The 18,789-nt window shown below is 45.0% G+C and overlaps 1 protein-coding gene across 5 annotated transcripts in view; it reads left to right on the top strand.

Moving 5' to 3' along the window:
* SYNE3 (spectrin repeat containing nuclear envelope family member 3) overlaps window positions 1-18,789 on the top strand; it is a 111,952-nt gene that overhangs the window by 5,248 nt on the left and 87,915 nt on the right. For 2 of the 5 annotated variants that reach the window (XM_059723199.1, XM_019481627.2), the window contains exon 1: window positions 13-138. The exons of 1 other annotated variant lie outside the window; for it this stretch is intronic. In XM_059723199.1, coding sequence (XP_059579182.1) covers window positions 126-138 — 13 coding nt within the window. In that variant the 5' untranslated portion in view covers window positions 13-125. Of the gene's footprint in view, window positions 1-12; window positions 139-9,907; window positions 10,011-18,789 lie in introns of those variants that run through there. 2 more of the 5 variants (XM_059723201.1, XM_059723200.1) reach the window with 2 other exon arrangements.

Here is an 18,789-nt window from a genome sequence, read left to right as displayed (position 1 = left end):
GGCGATGGGGGGCCGGGCTGGGGCCGGGAACGAAAGGGAAGGGAAGGAGGGGCCTCTGCCCGCGCTTCTCACTGCAAGCGCAGCGGCCGGAGCAGGAGCCGCAGCAGCTGCCGCCCGCGCCGCTCATGCCCCTGCTGGGTAAGTGGCAGCGGGGCGGGGAGGCGTCTTGCCCCGGCCGGAGCCCCGAGGCGGCGGCGCGGGGAGCCCCGGCCAGGACAGCCCGGCGCCCTGCCAGCGGCCGAGGCCGGGCCGGGCCGGGCTGGTGCGGCTGCGGCCGGCCGGGGTGCGGGCTGCGCCGCTGATGCTGGGGCTCGGGGCCCGGCTTCATCCCCACGGAGCCTGCGGGAAGGGAGCGGGGCGCGCGGCGGCACCAGCCACAGCCCGGCTCGGGGTGCGGGCACCGCTCCTCGGCCTCTTCGCCCTGCCCGGCGCCGGCACCTCGGTAGCCAGCGGGGACCCTTAGCAGAGAAGGGGGCGGCATTAGACAGGCGCCACATAAATGCCCCAAAGAAATAAAAGTGCCCCGGTGCTGCTCTCCAGTCCCCAGCTCACATGTCTCATGTAATAACGTAATAAAATTGTGCGAAGTTATTGTTAGGATCTTTCAGCCTCCTCTAGGATGGGTCGCTGCCTCGCTCTGCAGTCAAGGAGACAGCAGGCACAGTCAATATGGAAGGAGAGTAGGAGTTTGAACTAGAATCAATGGGAGGGTTTATCAGCGGTAGGCAACCCCTGGCATGGGTGCCAGGGCATGGCACGCAAAGGCATTTTGCTTGGCACGTGAGCCAATGGGTGGACGGCAGGGAAGGGGCTGGGGCTGCACTGCCACAACAAGGATTGGACTTCTTGGGGCTCCCCCATCATCTGCCCCTGGCACACCCACGTCTTACAGGTGGAGGTTGTGAGTGTTTTTGGCACGCTGCCCTAAAATGTTGCCATCCCCTGGCTTATAGTGTCCCATTTTGTGCAGGGTAGGGATGCACCTTGTAGGTTAATGCAGCCAGAGGCACATAAGCTTTCATGAGCCCAAGCTCACTTCATCATTTGCTGTCATTGTATAAAATATTTTGGTCAGGGGGGCAGACACAGTTTTGTTCTAATCCTTTGGCATCACGAGCCTGAGTTTCTGAGGTGTGTGTATTAACCTGCCATATTATAGAATCATAGACCATCAGGGTTGAAGGGACCTCAGGAGCTCACCCCGTCCAGCCCCCTGCTCAAAGCAGGACTAGCCCCAACTAGATCATCCCAGCCAAGGCTTTGTCAAGCCAGGTCCTAAAAACCTCCAAGGATGGAGAGTCCACAGCCTCTCTGGATAACTTGTTCCAGTGTTTTACTACCCTCCTACTGAGAGTGTTTTTCCTAATATCTAACCTAAACTTCCCTTGCTGCAACTTGAGACCATTGCTCCATGCTCTTTCAAACCCCCTTCAGGTAGTTGAAGGCTGCTATCAAATCCCCTCTCCATCTTCTCTTATTGTAAAAAAAAAAAAAAAAAAAAAATTGACTTTCCCTTCAGGGTTTAACACAGAGGGTGGCATTTCCCTCCCTGTAATTACAACCTGGCACAAATACATCTGTGTTGTAGGCATGTGTTGCAAGTTACTCTTTGCATGGGATCCTGCCCATGTGTGTGACTGACAGTTTTCTGGGCCAGTAAAATTGTAAAATAAATAATCCTAGTTCTAGAAAGGGCAGGGCTTCTGCAGAAGGAGCAGGGAGAGGAAACTTTAAAATTGTCAGTTGGGTGAGTAACTGAGCAGAGGCGCCACCAAGAGAATTAAAATTAAAGCCAGTTTCCTGTTGTTTGGCATGAAGTCTGGAGGGGCTCTTCCTAAATCAGCCATTCTTCCTCTGCTGGGTATTGTGCTCCAGCAACAGACACTTTTCAGGGTTTCTAGTTCCACTGAGCTGTGGAATAATTGTCCACAAAAATAAACGAGTCAGTAACGGAACCTCTTGTCTTTCCTGCTGAGCCCTGTCCTCTCCCCTCTTATCTCTGTTACAGATGACAGCCGCTCAGTCCACACGGTTGCCCTGGCCTGCAGTTTTGGGTCTTGTTTGATGGCATGTCTCCTCAGTAACAGCCATCCTGGCCAGCCTCCAAGGGAAGACATGGCCTATACAGGCAAAAGAATGTTTTTGCCACTATAGGCTATGTTTTGTTCCCCAGATGAAATTAACTATATCAGTAAAAGGCCCTTTGGCTGGTGTCACTGCATCCACATAAATTCTGCTGGCATAAAAATGCATGAAAAATAATCACAGTCCTAACCACATCAGTTTCCTGGCAGAAGTATTTAGTTCTCACCTAACTGTGGTATCATCTCCTAATATGATAGTTGCTCGTATCTTTCCTCTGGCTTCCATTCCCACTGACAGAGTCTTTGCTTAGTTGCACCTTGCAACCTCCTACTTCCTCCTAGCTTATTTTATTTCCAACCTATCCAGTGTGTCGAGGGTGTCAAACATATGGCCTGTGGGCTGGATGCAGCCCACAGAACTATTCCATCTGGCTCACCAACGAAGTGCATGCCCTCAGTTCTGCACTGCCGCACATCCCTGGAACTAGAGGCCATCCAGAGCTTCACGCCAGGGGCATGCGGCTGCAGGGAGCCATGTTCAGGTGGCAGCATGAAACTCTGGGCAGTTGGCAGTAGTGCCCGGGTGTGTAGCAGCATGGAGCCAGGGGCATGCGCCAGTGAAGATCCAGAAACATGCCACGGCATGGGTCTCCAGCTGGACAGCAGCACATAGTCATGCCCATCTGTGCCACTGCATGCCCCTAGCTGTAGCTCATGGCATTGCCCAAACACAGCTGTGTGCAGCTGCATACTCCTGGCTCTATGCTTTTTCCCAGCCAGGGCTCCATTTGGTTGCATGCCTGTGCGTCCTTGTCGATGCATGCCCCGAGCTCCACATTACCTAAATGTGGTTCTGTGTAGCTGCCCAGCCCTAGGCCCATGCTGCTGCCCAGTCGTGGCCCCATAGATCTGGCCCAGGAGGACCCCCCTGCAGTCCAGATTCAGGGCCCGGGGTGGGGGTGAATTTGACACTCCTTTTGTATGCTGCTATTAAACTTCTGTTTTCCTCCTGCAGTCCTCATCATAACTTCTGTAATACCTTCCTTAAAATCTTTAAGCAACTCCCTGGTTTCTTCTGCTATCAATGCAGAAGTGCATTGGGGTGTGCATATGTCCTCCTTTTTCAAGATTCAGCACGCCCTTCCTGTAAAGGAATTAAATTATAAGCTCTAGCATTGCATTGGCTGTCTGTTCCCCCCCATTTTCTGTGTTTCTCCAATTTTTTCTGTGCCTGTGATTTTTGTCTATTTTAGGGCTCCATCCAGCGGAACACTACAAATGCAAGTAGCCCTTACTCAGGTCTGTTGGAACGACTGAGGTGAACACTTGTTGTAGGGCTTTGCTGTTTTATTGCAAGCTCTTCATGGCAGGGACTCTCTCCTCATTTTGTGCGGCAGTGCAGAACTGAGGGCATGCACTTCGCTGGTGAGCCAGATGGAATACCTGCCCACTTGGAGCCAAGCGCACCTTGCAAAATATTATGACCAGCCCCGTTTTCAAAAGAGAGCTCTACTTGTTACTTCTTGGGATATTGCTTTTTCCCTGTGTGTTATAAACTGTTACGAGTCCTTAGAGATTTTGTTGCTGCTTAAGGAATTTTTAAAAGAACTTTAAAAAAACCAGTTATTTCTTCATATGTTGTTTGGAAAAGTCTCAGAACTGCGGGTAGCTGAAATGCATATCAGCCTGTCAAGTTGCCAAGTATGTGTGCCAACTGGGTTTTGAGGGAAAATGTAACTAGGAATGTTCTCATAGTGACTTGTATCTCAGCGGAAAACCTAACTTTTTTAGTGACTCACATGACCATCATTCTTTGAAGTGGAGGCTAGAGCTAATGGGCCCTCTATAAAATTACACTGCAATACAGGCCTCTTTAGACTGCTGTTCTCCTTTAGTCCTGTGCCACTCCCAGGTTTATCCTGGGTCCATGAAGTCCTCTCAGCTTCTGCTAAAGTCACTTGTACCTTGCAGGATCAGATGTTATGTTCTGCTCTCTTCCCCTGCTCTGTGCCATCTTTCCTCCTAGGTCCTTGGCTCCATGGGAGGCTGCTCCTCAGTCTTTCAACAGTCTCCCACCTGCCAGGGGGCCAGACCTTCCCCTTCTCCCCATAATATGTAGTTCATGTACCAGTCTCTCTGATGTCCCTGTCTCTTCCTATGTCTAAGCATCATCTAGTATGTCATGTTTATTCACATTATTCATTTCTCAGGACAAGCGATTTTTCCTCTCTCATTTGCAAGTGCTTGTTTTCAAAGTACTCAAAAATAAGGACCTGGGGTTTGTAGGTACTCTTGTGAAATAACTTTGTCTCCTATGGAGTAGCTCCCAAGGTCCTGAATGGGGGCCTATAGAGATACTTTAAGAATTGAAGAAAATAACTAGCTAATAAAACATACAGGGATGTCAAACTTCACCAGCATTTCCTTTGAAAGGGAGAAAAAGCAAACATCAGTTTTCAGTTTATTAAATGTTTGAGTGGTGCTGGTGTGATGCAAGCAAGCAAAAGACTGAGAATTGGAGTAAAGTTCAGGAGTTATCGTTTCATGGCAGGTAACTGGCTTATGTAAAATGACCATCGTGGTTTCATACAGTTCTTACTAGGTGCTTGAATGACAGCGCTCCCTCCCCTGAGTTGTCCTCATTGCCTTTGAGGTTGTGGATTGCCTGGGCAGAGACAAAGCAGAATGTGTATTGAACTTTTCTCTCGTGTAGAGCTCTGACACACTTTTTAGGAGGACTTGTATGGCTGGTGCCCTTACCATACCTGGAAGGTTGTGTTCTTTAAAGTCTAGTCTATTGCTAGTCTAGTCTGGTCTAGTCTATTGCTCGAAAATCTCTTTGAGTGCACATATGTTCTAATTCCTCTGTGTCACTAGGCAGGCAAGGTTTCTTTGGGTAGATATGATATCTTTTATTAGACCAACTAAATAGTTGGAGACAACTATTTAGTTGGTCTAATAAAAGATATCACATCTACCCAAAGAAATCTTGCCTACCTATGTACTGAAATCAACATGGCTACAACCAACACCTCTGTGTCACCAGAGCCCTCATTTCTGTAGACAGAGTCACCCCATCTCTGCTGAGCAGAATAAGGCTTCTGCCGCTATAAGGCAGCTGATGAAAGGCACATGTAGAAAGGCAGTTTTTCAGCAGCTGGTGCCTTCCCTGTATGCACTGTCAGCACAGCTGTTACAGTGGAGCTGCCCAGAGCTACCAGAAGTGCCTGGTTGTGTATGGGCTCTGGTGTTTAGGTGCTCTGACATCTACCAGTAGGTATAGAAAAAGCTAAAGTTTGCTCATCCAGCATCTTTTACAAGGTGGAAAACTGCCCTGTCCACCCTAGCATGCTCAGGAAAACATGCATGGCGAAAAACTGCCCTGAGAAATGCACAGAAACGGAGCTGTACATGCTTGCCGCTGTATCCTTAAAAGGGATGTACAGGAATAGGGGTCCACTGGAATGTGCCATGCCTACACATGATTATAGGGTAATTGGTGTGATTGCTACAGGAGCATGACTCTGTCTCACAAAGAGCGTGGTGCAGTTCAGTGACCTATGTAAAGTACAAGGATTGAAAACTCCTTGGGCTGCTCCAACTTACATCAGGAGTCAAACTGGCCCTTGGTAGAGATGTGCTTTTTCTTTTTAAGTAGAAGTTGAATTTCTGTCATAATAACTCTTCTCCAGGCACTGGAGCTCTGAGTAAAGCATCACATGTCACAAGAGTTGGCAGCATTCCATGATCTCTTTTTCAGTTGTAAAACACACTCTCACGCGTGCACACACATGCACACAGCACAAACAGTAAACTCATAACATATGTTCGTCATTATACTTGCCAGTTTTGATTCATGGAATTAGCAGGGTGAGGAGAAGTGTTGCTCTGTAGTGTTTCTGGTATCACTTGTAGGAAAACAAACTCCTTAGCTAAATGACCCTTTGAGTCCCAAGGTGACTTTAGCCCTTTCATTTACAATGGAAATGACTCATGGAGATATGCACTCTGGGGTGTTCATCTCCTACTGCATGAAAGAGCCCTGCCTTATATAATGACAGGAGCCACAACCTGTTCAATGTAAACACAGAGAACCTGGGAGTTTTGCTGGGGAGGGTCATCCATGCTGTGACTTGCGCCATGGCTTAACGAGCAATCTTTGATGGGCCTGTGCTGTCTGCTGGACAGAAATTGAGGCGTGGACTTTAATGGCACTACAAGAAAAAAGGCAGTGTCTGTCTTTTATTTTTTTAAAAGACAACTCAGCCCTGCCTGGCACTCCTTAAGCTCTTTGTACTTACACTGCCTAATTACCTTGTAGCATTGACTTTTATTTATATAATACTGTTGGTTTCCATTCTTCATTCATTACCTCCGAGATGGAGACCAGGGTCCTGATACAAAATCCAGTGAATCCTGAGGGATTTTTTTCCCTTTGTTTTCGTTGTATTTTGGTTCAGGTGACAGGCCCTGCCTCTGGGTCTTACCTAAATTGCACAGATAATGCAAAATAACATATGAGGGAAGGCGAGAAGACTATGAGACACATGAAACCATCATTCGCATAGATTTCAGAAAGAGCTTTGGTCTTGATTTTGCTTTTTGCCCAGTTTGTATTTAAAAAGTTGCGGTAACTGTTAAACTAGACATCAGCAGTGGTCTCCTATGAAGAGGTAGGAAGGACACTTTGTCTCTGTGGGAGGTGTTTGGAAAGCCAGTGCTTCAGGCCATCTACTGGTCACCTGTATGGGCTAGGAAGAGTTGTTTTCACCATGCATGCACCATTGGTTTCTGTGTGCTTTTTATGTTCCTCTAAAATATTGCCCATGAGTGGAGGTAGGAGTTTGGCTGGGGTGTGCAGGACTGCAGTGACTTAGCACTCTCAGTTATCAGGCTGCAGAGGTGGGACAGGGCAGCTCTGTGACCTGGGCAGTGCCAATGCACCAGGTAGAGACAGCTCCCAGCTGCCTGTGGTGGCAGTGCAGCCAACCAGCAGCAGCAGTTATTCCTGCATGCTGTCTGCCATGTTGGTTCCTGGGGCTGCTGCCCCAAATGTCCCCTGCTCCCTTTAGTTATGTTACTGCCTGGCTGGAAAGTCTTGCTCGTGTGCTCAGGGTTGCACCAATCACCAGTTGGGAAGGAGTTTTTCTCAGGTCAGATTGGCATGGGGCACTAGGTTATTTCCTTGGTGGTGCATGGCATTGGTGGTGCCCTTGTCTCTCCTACTCTACCTTTGGCAATTTTTTTAATGAGGCCCTTTGTGACTGCAGTGTTTGAGAAGGCTTGAAGTGGTTGATCTTGTTAGACCATTTTGGATAAATGGTTGCCTGTGAATGCCCAGGAGGCCCCTTCCAATCCTGTGTTTGTTTGAGAATCCCAGAAATACTTTACAGATACTGGGCGTTATGCTGCTTCCATTGAGGCCACTGGGAAAACTCTACTGAGTTTGATGGGAGAAGAATCAGACCCATAAATGTTTTAGAACACCCTCGTGAGCAAGGTATATAATGAAATATCCTTATTACAGTTGGGCAAGTCTCCTGATCCCCTTGTTTCTCAAGTGACACAGTGGTTCAGTAGCAAAGTCAGGAAGCAGATTCTAAGCTCCTAATCCTGGGCTTCTGCTTTGGGCACATTCCCTCTGTTCATTGCTGTGTCTTGTGACTTCTTTGAATAGCATGCTTCATAGCTGTAAAACAGAAAGTTTAGGAACAAGTTAATTTGGCAGAGATGGAGGCTTCTTGAAAGCTCATTGAAAATCCTTTTATCTACTGAATAAATATTAATCCTCTACTAGTTTATTCAGGTATAATTCTAAGAATTGCTCCCCTATTTACAATTCTCAATTTATAAATGAGTTATTGTTAAAAAAGGAAAGATGGACTGGGTTCTGGTTTCTGTTTCCAGGTAAATCACAGACTTCTGTGATCTTGAACAAAACATTATGGCCTAAATTTTAAGAAGTGACCAATGATTTTATGTGCCTTATGTTTGGCGTATAAAGTAAGGTCTCCCTTTTGAAAAATCTGCCCCTAATTTTTCTAGGCTACTGTTTCGCCATCTTTAAAATGGGAATAAGAGTTCCCACCTCTCCATCTCATACAGATGTTGGAGCTGTTCAGATAATACAGTAACAGACACTCTAGAAAGCTTAGAAGTAAGCAGGTAAACCAAGACACCTTCTAGTGTGACGCTACAGCAATATGGACATTTAAATTCTAGGTTAAAAGTTAGGATCTTGTTCTTAAATTGTGTATCATCTATCTGTGTTGCATTTCTGTGATGCCTAATATAAAGAAACAGAGATCTATGCATTTTTCTGTTACAGTGAAGTATTTATGGAAGGAAAGTATGTATCCCTATCTCAGACTGAGGAACAATCTTATAATACTGATCATTGTATAAAGGCAGTACCTATAAGAAAAGACTTTGCATGACTACTCAGAGACATCACTATTAGGCAGTCGGGGGGATAGAGTGGGCCTGGAGATTAGTAAGAATGGGATCTGAAGCCTTTCTCATGTGCGTAATTGGCCAGAATGCATATTGTGTCAGCAATGATGGAAAGCCCTTACCATCTAATGATTGTGTGGTGGCTTCTGTGAAAGGGGCTGATTTCCAGTTCCTAATGGACTTCCTATTCCTTACAGTCAGCAGTATATTGGAAATATTGACAGAGGAGGGAAGGACAGAATGCACATGTAGGTTAATGTACCCTGTTGTCCTTCCAAGTCACTGTAGTGACAGAGCAGTGTGGTAAAATGTGCCTATGCCAGAGAGTTTGTTAATAAACAATAAAAACACAGTCTCTTAGGCTGTCAGTTCAGTACCATCTCAGAGGAATCAATTTTCTTTCAACTCAAGGACTGACTTTCCTGAATGCAAAAAGTCTCACTCCATGGCTGCACATCAACCTGAAGGAATGTGGTGGTGGTGGTGGTGATAAGGCTGATAGATGATTACAAGGCTTGATAAATGTTGTAGATGGTATTTCTTATGTAAGTCAGTAATTAGTTTTTATAGTTTAAATGGCAAACACAAAGGATATGGACTGTAAATATCTAGAAGTTTTAGTCTTCATTTAGATCTGCACTTAAGAATGAGAAAATCCAAGGAAAAGTATTATTGTTGTCTTGTAAATTAGTAGAAATGATGCATAATACCCTGGCCTTATAGAAGTCAGTGGCAAAACTCCTATTATCTTGGGGCCAGGACTTTACCATGTATATTCAGATTATAGGCCTGTGGATCTCCAGTAGATGTGTACGTTTCCTCATGGTCTTTTTGTCCGTAAGTTTGAATGAACAACAAGTTATAAATATTTTACCAGAGTAGGCTTAATCACTGTCAGACTGCCGGGCATGGGGATTAATGCAGGAATACATGCATTCCAAAGATTCTTACATAAATCAGGTATTTTATATACTTCACTTCCTTATAGTTCACAACATAAAATACTAACTACAGACAAGACTACATGTCAAGTCAGCACATTGCAATATTATCTCTTCTGTATCAAGAGGAAAGTCTTTGGTTCTGGTGGGTAACTCCAGATCCTCCCAGGTAATTGAATACCTTGTTTATTTGCAGTCTTGAAGAAAGCTCACTTTCAGTTAATCTTTCCCTTTGATCCCATCAAGCCATCAACCAGTACATAGGAAATCTTTTGTAAGTGTATCAGCACTACCAGGTTGAGCAACTTCTGGCTGCTTCTAAATGTTGGGGGAGTTTAGCAATCAGTTCTTTCTAGTTGTTCTGACAAGGACTGAACCTCTGGCTCAGCCAGCCAAATATTTCACAGATGGTCTGCTCATCTTTTCCAGTGAAAACATGAAAATTTGCTCTTTGAAAGCTTTGAAGTCCGAAGGCAGTGTGACCAAGATCAAACTTTCTCCAAAAAAGAAGAAATTGTTGTTTTAGCATCAAGTAAGTGCAAATCTGAGAAAAGCCCCAGTTGTGGTAAGCATTGTACAGATGCATAGAAAATAGATGCTTCCTCATAATAAAATGTTTGTGATCTGGACCATACTACATCACTGCAAAGGGATTAGCAATTGTGATTAATTACAAGACTGATTATCAGTGGTTAGCCTTTTTTGCGAGATGTATATTGCATGCCATATGAAGGCACAATTTCTTTTTACAAAAACTCAAGAGTTCTCCCTATATAAGAATGACATGATAAGTAAAATAATAAGTTAAGATTTTTGCTTGGTACTCTTACAATCACTCATTGCCAAAATACACAGTAATTCTGCAAAATGGAACAGTTGATCATCCATTCTGTTGAGCCAAGAAAATCTGAAAATTATCCAGAGATTTGCAAACATCAGCTGGCTTGACAGGTGCTAGTGGTGGCATAAATCAGTACCTTTTTAAGCCAAACATCAGGAGCAAATTTCAGTGTGATAATTTGTACAGATATACTAACATCTATTGTATTTATCCAAATCCAAGACAACTTTCAATTTAAGAATTTTCCATGTACAGCATAGAATCTAATTACTGGAGGATTATCTTAAATCCAACCCCTCCATGGCTTTGGTGGGGAAAGCAGTGGAAGGGGATAAGTGGGGGGCAGCCTGATCCCCACCCCTTGTCTCCTCCCACCTGCCCTTCTCACCACTTGCCCTCCCTGGTGCCTGTTTCCCTTCCCCCACCCCCCATCTGTTCCCCTGCCACCTGCCCTCCCCACTACTTAACCTCCCTCCACTTGCCATCCTCACCAGCTGCCCTCCCTGCCACCACTTACCCTGTGCTTTGGTGCCTGCTCAGTCCAGGGGCATGGAGTGTACAGTGCCTTTGACCTCAGCCCTGTCCAGGCATCAGCAGCAGCTCTGGCTTCAGTCCTGTCCTGACGAGGCAGCAATGGCAGATCTGACCTTGACCCATGCTGTTGCCTGATTCCTGACCTGCACCGTTGGCCCCAGATCCAGACCCACTGTAGCTGCTGCTGACTCTGTGGCTGCTGACTCCAGGCAGAAATACTGGCAGCAACTCCAGGCCCAGCCCTAGCCTGGGGCAGGCTGCAGCTCTGGCTCTGGGCAATACCAGCCAACACCTGCCCTGTATCAGTACTCAGATCCAAAATGAGGATTTTCTTCTCCATGTTAAATGGCAGGCATGGGGGGACCTTGTCTTTTACTTGGGTAAATATGGTTATTATGCTTTAGCAAATGATGAACTAGCCAAAGTGTGTGTACAATCAGTAGAACTGTGGAGGAGGATTCAGTGATCCAACTTCCAAAAACGGTGACAAGTTTTCTCCCTGGTGTCATTATAGAAGTACCCTTGCCTAAAGTGTTTGTGAAACTCCTAGATTGCGAGGTTTTTGAGGAAGGGCTGTCTCTGGTTCTGGTTTTTACAGTGCCCTGATCCCTGAGATTTTGAGGCCACAATAATTAGTAGCTGAAAGTCATATTGCTTGCCCCATCCACCATTAGCAAACACATTCTTTCACATTTATACCATGCTTAGCATGATGATATCAGTGCAGTTTTTTGAGGTATTATTGCCTGTTACCTGAGATGCAGGGCACTAACTTTTCAGTTGAACAGCTGAATCAAGTAACAGCAGTAGTACATTTAGTTCAGATCACATTACTTTTGAAATATTTTGGTTTTCTCACCAAATCAGAAACTGAACATTCTGATATTTCACTTCATATTAAACAAAATGTTTCCTTCAACCTGAAACAAACATTTTGACTTGGAGCACTTGTTTTTTTAAAAAAAGCAAAGCAAATGAAGGCCTAGGTCTCTAAATGTGGTGAAACCTCCCTTTTTCTCCAGTAGCCAAGGGGTTGTGGTCCTGGGAAGTAAGGGACCTGGGTTTTCATTGCTACTGTAAAGTAGGCAGAGAGTAGATTTGAATTTGTCTTCTGCTTCCCAAATGTGTGTCCTAACCACCAGGTTTTGAGGTATTCTGGGGTACCATACTCTCGTTTCCTCTTGTTGGAACAGTTTTGCCATGTATAGAATGCTTAAACATTCAACATTCGGGAGAGAGAAAGGGACTCTCTAGCCGGGTAGGTAGGATATTCATGTGGAAAGTAGCCACCTGAATTCCAGTCCCTACTTTAGTGCATGTTTGTGCCAAGTAGAACAGCTTCAATAGGAAAAATTGTGCATCCCTGAGAATACTACCTAGTATGGTAGCTAAAGCCATCCCCAGAGGTGGTTTCTTTCTTTTAATTCTGTTTTGATTTTTTTCCAAAATGGATTTTTTTAATGTCTATTTTGTGGAAAATCTTGTGAAAATCTTGCATTTCCATCTTATTCTAATTCAGAAAGATTGATTTTTTCTAGAAATATGATATATATATATATTTACCATAGAGCCAGAATATCCCTCCTAACTCAGCTGTATATATAAACCTATATCCACCCTTTCTATTATCTCTTGTTCAGGTTTGCTGCTACCTGTGGGTGCCCTAGCTTCCAGGTGCTGCCAGCTTCTATTGTTCCTTGTTAGATTTTTCAAACAAGCACCTTTCTTCTTTCTCTCATGCTTCCCTCTCCCACATGCACCCACTTGGGAGGAGCTACCCAGAAGCATACACAAAGATATCTCATTGTCCTCATTCATAGCCATTGTCAAAACTCCCCTTTGCCATCATGCCTACAGAAACTTAAAGGTTAGGTTGCTGAGTTGATCCACAGACAACATATGGGGCACACCGGATGGCCCCATGTATCACACTTAGCAGCCACTCCAGCTTGCATCTTGGATTGGTGGAGTAGCTGCATGCCTTTCCACTGCACTGGGGCCATGCTGTACATTGCATCCACTCCAGGGCTGTACAGCATAGCTCCAGAGTGGCAGAGCAGCTACTGCATGCAACACAGCCCTAGAGCAGCCAGAGCAGAACTGTATTGCACATAGTGCCCATTCCAGCTGCTCCAGGGCATGAACTGGATTTGGAATATGGGGCCAATCTGTGGTCCAGTCTGGTCTGCCAACCAGCTCCAAGCCACTCATCCAGTCTTCAGGGCCAGATGAATTTGACTTCTCTAGTGTAAACTCTTTGGAGTTGAACCTGAAAGTAAAACCAGTCTGTTTTTTTTATTCCAAGGTTGTACAGCACCTTGCACAGTGTAGCCCTTGTCTAATAGTTTGTTGTCTCCCTCAAGAGGTTTTCATATTCTGTATTAGCTCTGAGGACACTTTAACATACTTACCACCCTGCTGGGGTGGCCCTGATGTATCAGACCTGTTTTGTGAAAAAGATTGTCTGGCCTGAATTACTTTTGGAATCTATTAACTTAGTCCCCTAAGCAACTAGAGGCATTGCTTTGAATAAGAAGAGGTCTAATTTTCCAGTAGCCCGGTGACTGGACATCAAACCCACATAGCAGTGAAGTGTTACAGATAATTTTAGCACAATTAAGCCAGTCTGCCAAGGGCACTGTTTTAAGTGCAGTAGATTAATCAACAAGCTTAAGTCATCCTTTAAGTAACTTCACTGGATTCCATGTTTAATGAAATGTGTTTTCTTTGTATTGTGTGAACTACTGGCTAACCACCTAACTGGTTTTACTTCCAGGTGTAATTGAACCCACATTTGAATAGAGGGGGTTACCATTTTTGTTGCCTTTCAGAAAGGATTGAAACATTGATTGGTTTGTGAGAGTTCACAAGGAAGAAGTGCTGCTTAGGCTTATATTTAAACTAAACCTGCAAACAGATTCCTTCAAGCCAGAGGGAAATGAACTTCTAACAGCTGAGACGTCAGATGAATATCAATAAAATTTGGGACCAGGGGATTTTTCTCAGAATATTTGAGATTTATTTTTAAATACATATTTCAGTACTAACTTACTGAAAGTTTTATGGCATATTTCTGCTGATTAGTTTGCTTCTTTCATGGGACTTGGGTCCATTTTAAATGTCCTTACTGTGTACCTGGCCCACGAACCTTCTAGGTTAGTCATCGAGACACCGGCCCTTGTTATCATGGGACACGTCTACATGAGGTGGTATTGAACAGTGGTTACTGAGCATTTATTTAGTACTTGTATAAATAAGCCTTGTAATACTACTGCGCAGTAGCGTCTCGGCATGGTTTTTGCCATGCATTACTACTGTACAGTAGTATCAGGGTATTGTGCAGTCAGCATCTCCTGTAGATGCGCCCACGGAGTACTTCAGTTTCATAGATTCATAGATGCTAGGGTCGGAAGGGACCTCAACAGATCGTTGAGTCCAACCCCCTGCCTAGGCAGGAAAGACTGCTGGGGTCAGTTGACCCCAGCTAGATGCCTATCCAAAAGTTAACATAGCTACTCAAATGTATTTCCTTCTTAGGAGTATAAACTTAGCCCAAATATTAAAAAAATATAGCAAATACCAGTTCCTGGGAAGAACGTAGCTGTTAACTCAAAAGTTGTTTCTTTCTTTCAGTGTTTCCTGTTCCTAACCAAATTGTGCTCTGACTTGCACCCTCAGTTGACTACCCTGTGCTCACACAGCTGTAGCTGAGAGCAGAATTTGGTCCTTAGTCTCTAGCTTCATTTTTTGTCCTATTCCTCAGTTAGTAATCGCAGTGACACAGGCATAATTACTATGGTTAGCGCCCTGGGCCAGCATCCCCCTTTTCTGACCTGCTTCTCTGCCCTTGAACTGTTTCTCTGCAGCACCCAAGCTGCTGCTCCAGCCTTGCCAGCTCTGTGCTGAGGCCTGCTCTCTCATTTTTATGCCCACCTACTGCAACTGCTCCTCCCTCCACCACCCTGTTGCCATCACCACCAATTCCCATTGTCACAGACTACCACAAGCAGCAAATTCAGTGATGAGAAAAGAAGTGGATGCAGTAAAGGGGTGAGAAAGAGAGATCAGGGAGGGCTGCCATGACCAAAGGTAACTGGTGTGCTTACGCTTACCACTTGTCCACACAAACTGCTTCAAGATACAGATTTGGCAGCAAGAGAGAGTACATGGACCAGGGGGGTGGGAAAGCAGCAAAAGGGCAGGGAGACAGGGATATGGCATGAGAGAGAGGAGGGGACCTGGGGCACCCCCTCTAGGTCAACGCTTGGGGATAGTGCCTGGTCGCCTACCCCTAGTTATGCTACCCTTGTGGAAAGCCTGTTTGGAGCTAGGCTGGTACTCGGTTTCTGTTCCACCTGTCTGCCGGGTGGGTTTTGATTCGATACGTCTTTGCTGCTTTTGTCTTCTTCACCAGACCTGTCTTTTACATGTACTGAACAAGATTCTCCATTCAAGTAGATGGAGCATCTTCACTGAAATCAGATGACATATGTATACCTTGGTATATGTGACAAAACTTTGAGGTAATGGAGTGCTTCCAGAGATTTGTGTAAGATTATTTGCTGAAGAGGGATGCCCAGGTTATTAATTTGCCAGAAACCATGAGTTACCATTGGTACTTTAGTAAAATAACAGAAAAACAGAAGGGTTTATTACATGGAAGAACAAATGGTATAAAAAAGAAAAAATGACCAAGTGCTTTGGCAACAAAGCATGGTAAAACAAAACTGACATCCTTGCCCTATGTTCAGACTACAGCCTAGCCCTAATAACAATTCCTGTGATCTCCCGGGGTCAGACTCCTCCTCTGTCACAGCTAGCTTCCTCAACCAGGGACCTCCGTTCCCTCTCGTCATAGGGAGCCCCCTCTCTAGCTGCCCACTATGGGTCACTGTCTCCAGAATATTTCACACGATCTTCCCCTGGCCCCAGGTGCCTTCAGGGTCGCCAGAGCATCCTCTAGCGTGTTTCTGCCTGTGGACTCATGACAGTATAAATATAGCTCCAGAGGAGAATCAGACCTCATTTTTTTTTCCTTTTCTCCATCACCCCATTTGCTTCATCTTATTTCCTATATATATGTACCAGGACCCCAGATATCCTGTCTAGTATAATTAAAGTTAAGTTGTCCTAGGCCAGGTTCTGCTTTCATTGCACTGGTGCAAATCCAGGGCAACTCTGTAGACTTATTGGACTTGTTCTGGATTTATATTGGTGTGACTGAGACCCGAATCAACAAACTAGATAGATGATAGTGCAGATGAAAGGGTGGCTGGGAATCAGACCAGCACGCTTCACTTGTCACTAAGCCCACTAGCAATACCAGCCCAAGAAATCTGGACTAGTTGGGAAAACCTTGGAAACATCAACACATTCAATGCAATAAGTTAACTCCCGGTAAAAGACAGATCTTAGTTAGTTTAAGCACTGGAAAAATAGGATGCATAACATGTGGACTCCATGTGGGAGATCCTGGCAAAACACCAGAAGTTTTTGTGTTGACAAAAAACTGGCTAAATTCTTCCCTCTGTTTCTTAGGTGTCACAGTTGTAACAGAGCAGAATCCAAGGGCTCCTATAGATGTGCAGGGAACAGCTCTGACGTGCTGGAAATCCAGCACCTTGGAGCAGACTCAGTTCATTGAGTCTGCTGGAGCATGGAAATAACGTGCTTCAGCAGACTCTGGCCTCATATGTATTAGTGTCCCTGCACTTAAAAATGGCGGCAGGGCACTTTGCACCCCGCTACCATTTTTCAGCTTGGGGAACACTGACACACGTGATGCTCGGATGCTTTTAATTAAAAGCACTTGCTAATTAAAGCGCCTCCCAAAGCACATGTAAAAATGCCCCCAAATATTGTAGCAGTCAGAACCTTTATTTATCAGTACAGGGGAGAAAATGTCCTGCCAGGAAACTGTGAGTGAAAGAGAAAGATAACTTGTAAGAGAAGGAGGCAAGTGGGTTACGTTTATGTCCAATCTCTGAAACCTCAACTCTAATTTGTACATAAATACACTTTTGTTTCTTGCTGTTTTAGTGCAGAGCATTACAGGCTAGTGCCTGTTCAGCAAATATCTGTCAGACATAATCATTTTAAATATTAATCCCCACAGGAGTTAACAACCTTGGTTGCTGGTGACCTGAATGCTAGATTGTTTCTTGGGGATTACCGCTATTTAAATCTTATTCACCTCTTAAACAGTGGCATCATGTCATGTGCATTTATTTCTTTTGGTCAGGCTGATGTCTAGTGTGTCTTGCTGTCACCAGTCCACACAGTCTTGTGGGTACAGCAGGGGAAATTCTTTCTCTTCCTTGCATGACTAAAAAGGAACAAACTATTTTTATTTCTTACTCAGACTTCCTAATTTCAGTTACTGCGCTGAATGAATGTAACAGCTTCCACTAAAACAAGTCCTCCAGTGGCAGTATGATCAGTTAGTGAGTCCAGAATAGGATTAGGTCTGTATTTGCTGCCAGAATCTCCCAATTTGAGTCTAATATTTTTAATAGTATTTTGCTGCTGTGTTTATAAGGTCCTTCTTCTACATTTACTGCTTAATATTTATGTAAGGCGAGTCATTAAAATATTAATGCAGGGGAGGTAGGTAGCAGAAGCTGGGCAAGCAGTTGCAGTTAGGAGGCAGCCACGGGGCTGTGATGAGAAGGTTGCTGAGCAGCTGACAGAAGTACACGTGACAGACCACCATGTGTTGTGCTGTAACCTCAAAGCACCGTTTGGAACTGAAATTACTGAGACTGATTTTTAGCATCTAGTATGATCTGGGCCAAACTGGGATTTATGGCAGCTGTAAGTTATTTCCCTTAGCCCTGCTATGTAGTTTGATCTTAGTCGCATGGTATTAATTCAAATGCCTCAAAGCCTAGATGAAATTTTTGTAAGGCAATGTGGAACACCACTTGACACTCTAAAGTCACTGAGGAAGCCTGTAGTCAGCTCAGTGATGTGTTGCTTAAAGTTGTGCATGTGTCCATCACATGTGGTTTCTGCCTTCTGTACTTGCATAGCAGGGGATGCATGGCTCCCGTCCTCCAATTTGGGAATCCAGGCATTGCAGACCTGTATCAGAGTTGTTAAAGATGGCAGCTGCATCCATTAGCAGGAAATAACAACTAATCTAGACTTTGCAAGATGAAGCTTGACTCTATCATGAGCTTGGACCTACCCAGGACCTACAACTCTAAGCTGTTGTCGAGTCGCATCCACCTAGGACCAGCTGTCCTCACTCTCTCTTACTAGGAAAATATCATGCTCCAATCTGTACATGATTGTTCAGTATTAGATTGGTTGATGTGCAGCTACATGCAACCATGAGTGTTGTGTAAGGGATTCTAGGGTCCAGACCTCTACTCCAGATGCCAAAGCTGAGTAATATCTCCCTGCACCACATTTATGTGAAGACCTGCAGCCAAAATGGTAGCAGGGGTCAAAAGCTCATCTGACCTGCTGCTGTCCCTGGATCTCCTTAAGCTTCCTTCAGCTTTCCTCATATGGCTAACTTTGCCATGCTGTGACTTGTCATTGGCATCTTGCTAGCACAGAAGTAAGTCCTGTCAGCAGGACTAAGTACTTTTTTTTTAAACCCCACCATTCAGCAGATTGGTTTTGATCTGCTGCATCACCTTTGTTCCTCCTGAATTCATTCTGCTCTGGTCGAGGCTAATGAGCTGACAGGTGACACTGGTGGAGAAGCCAAACTGTAGATGTGGCCAGGTGCAGACTGATTCTTATCATGACAGTCAGTCTCTTAACCCAGCGGTTGGCAACATTTTTTAGCAGCAGGCGGGAACGACCTAGCTCAGGCCAAGGTGGGCTGGCAGTAGAACCTAGCTGCTGCTGATTCTCTGTGCTGTGGTCTGGGCAAAGCATCCTACCACCCAACTGTGGTGTGGCGGGTGGAGTCCTCTATTGC

Source organism: Alligator mississippiensis, chromosome 2 (assembly GCF_030867095.1).
Source record: "Alligator mississippiensis isolate rAllMis1 chromosome 2, rAllMis1, whole genome shotgun sequence".
NCBI lineage: Eukaryota > Metazoa > Chordata > Crocodylia > Alligatoridae > Alligator > Alligator mississippiensis.
This window is presented reverse-complemented; position numbering and strand designations above follow the sequence as displayed.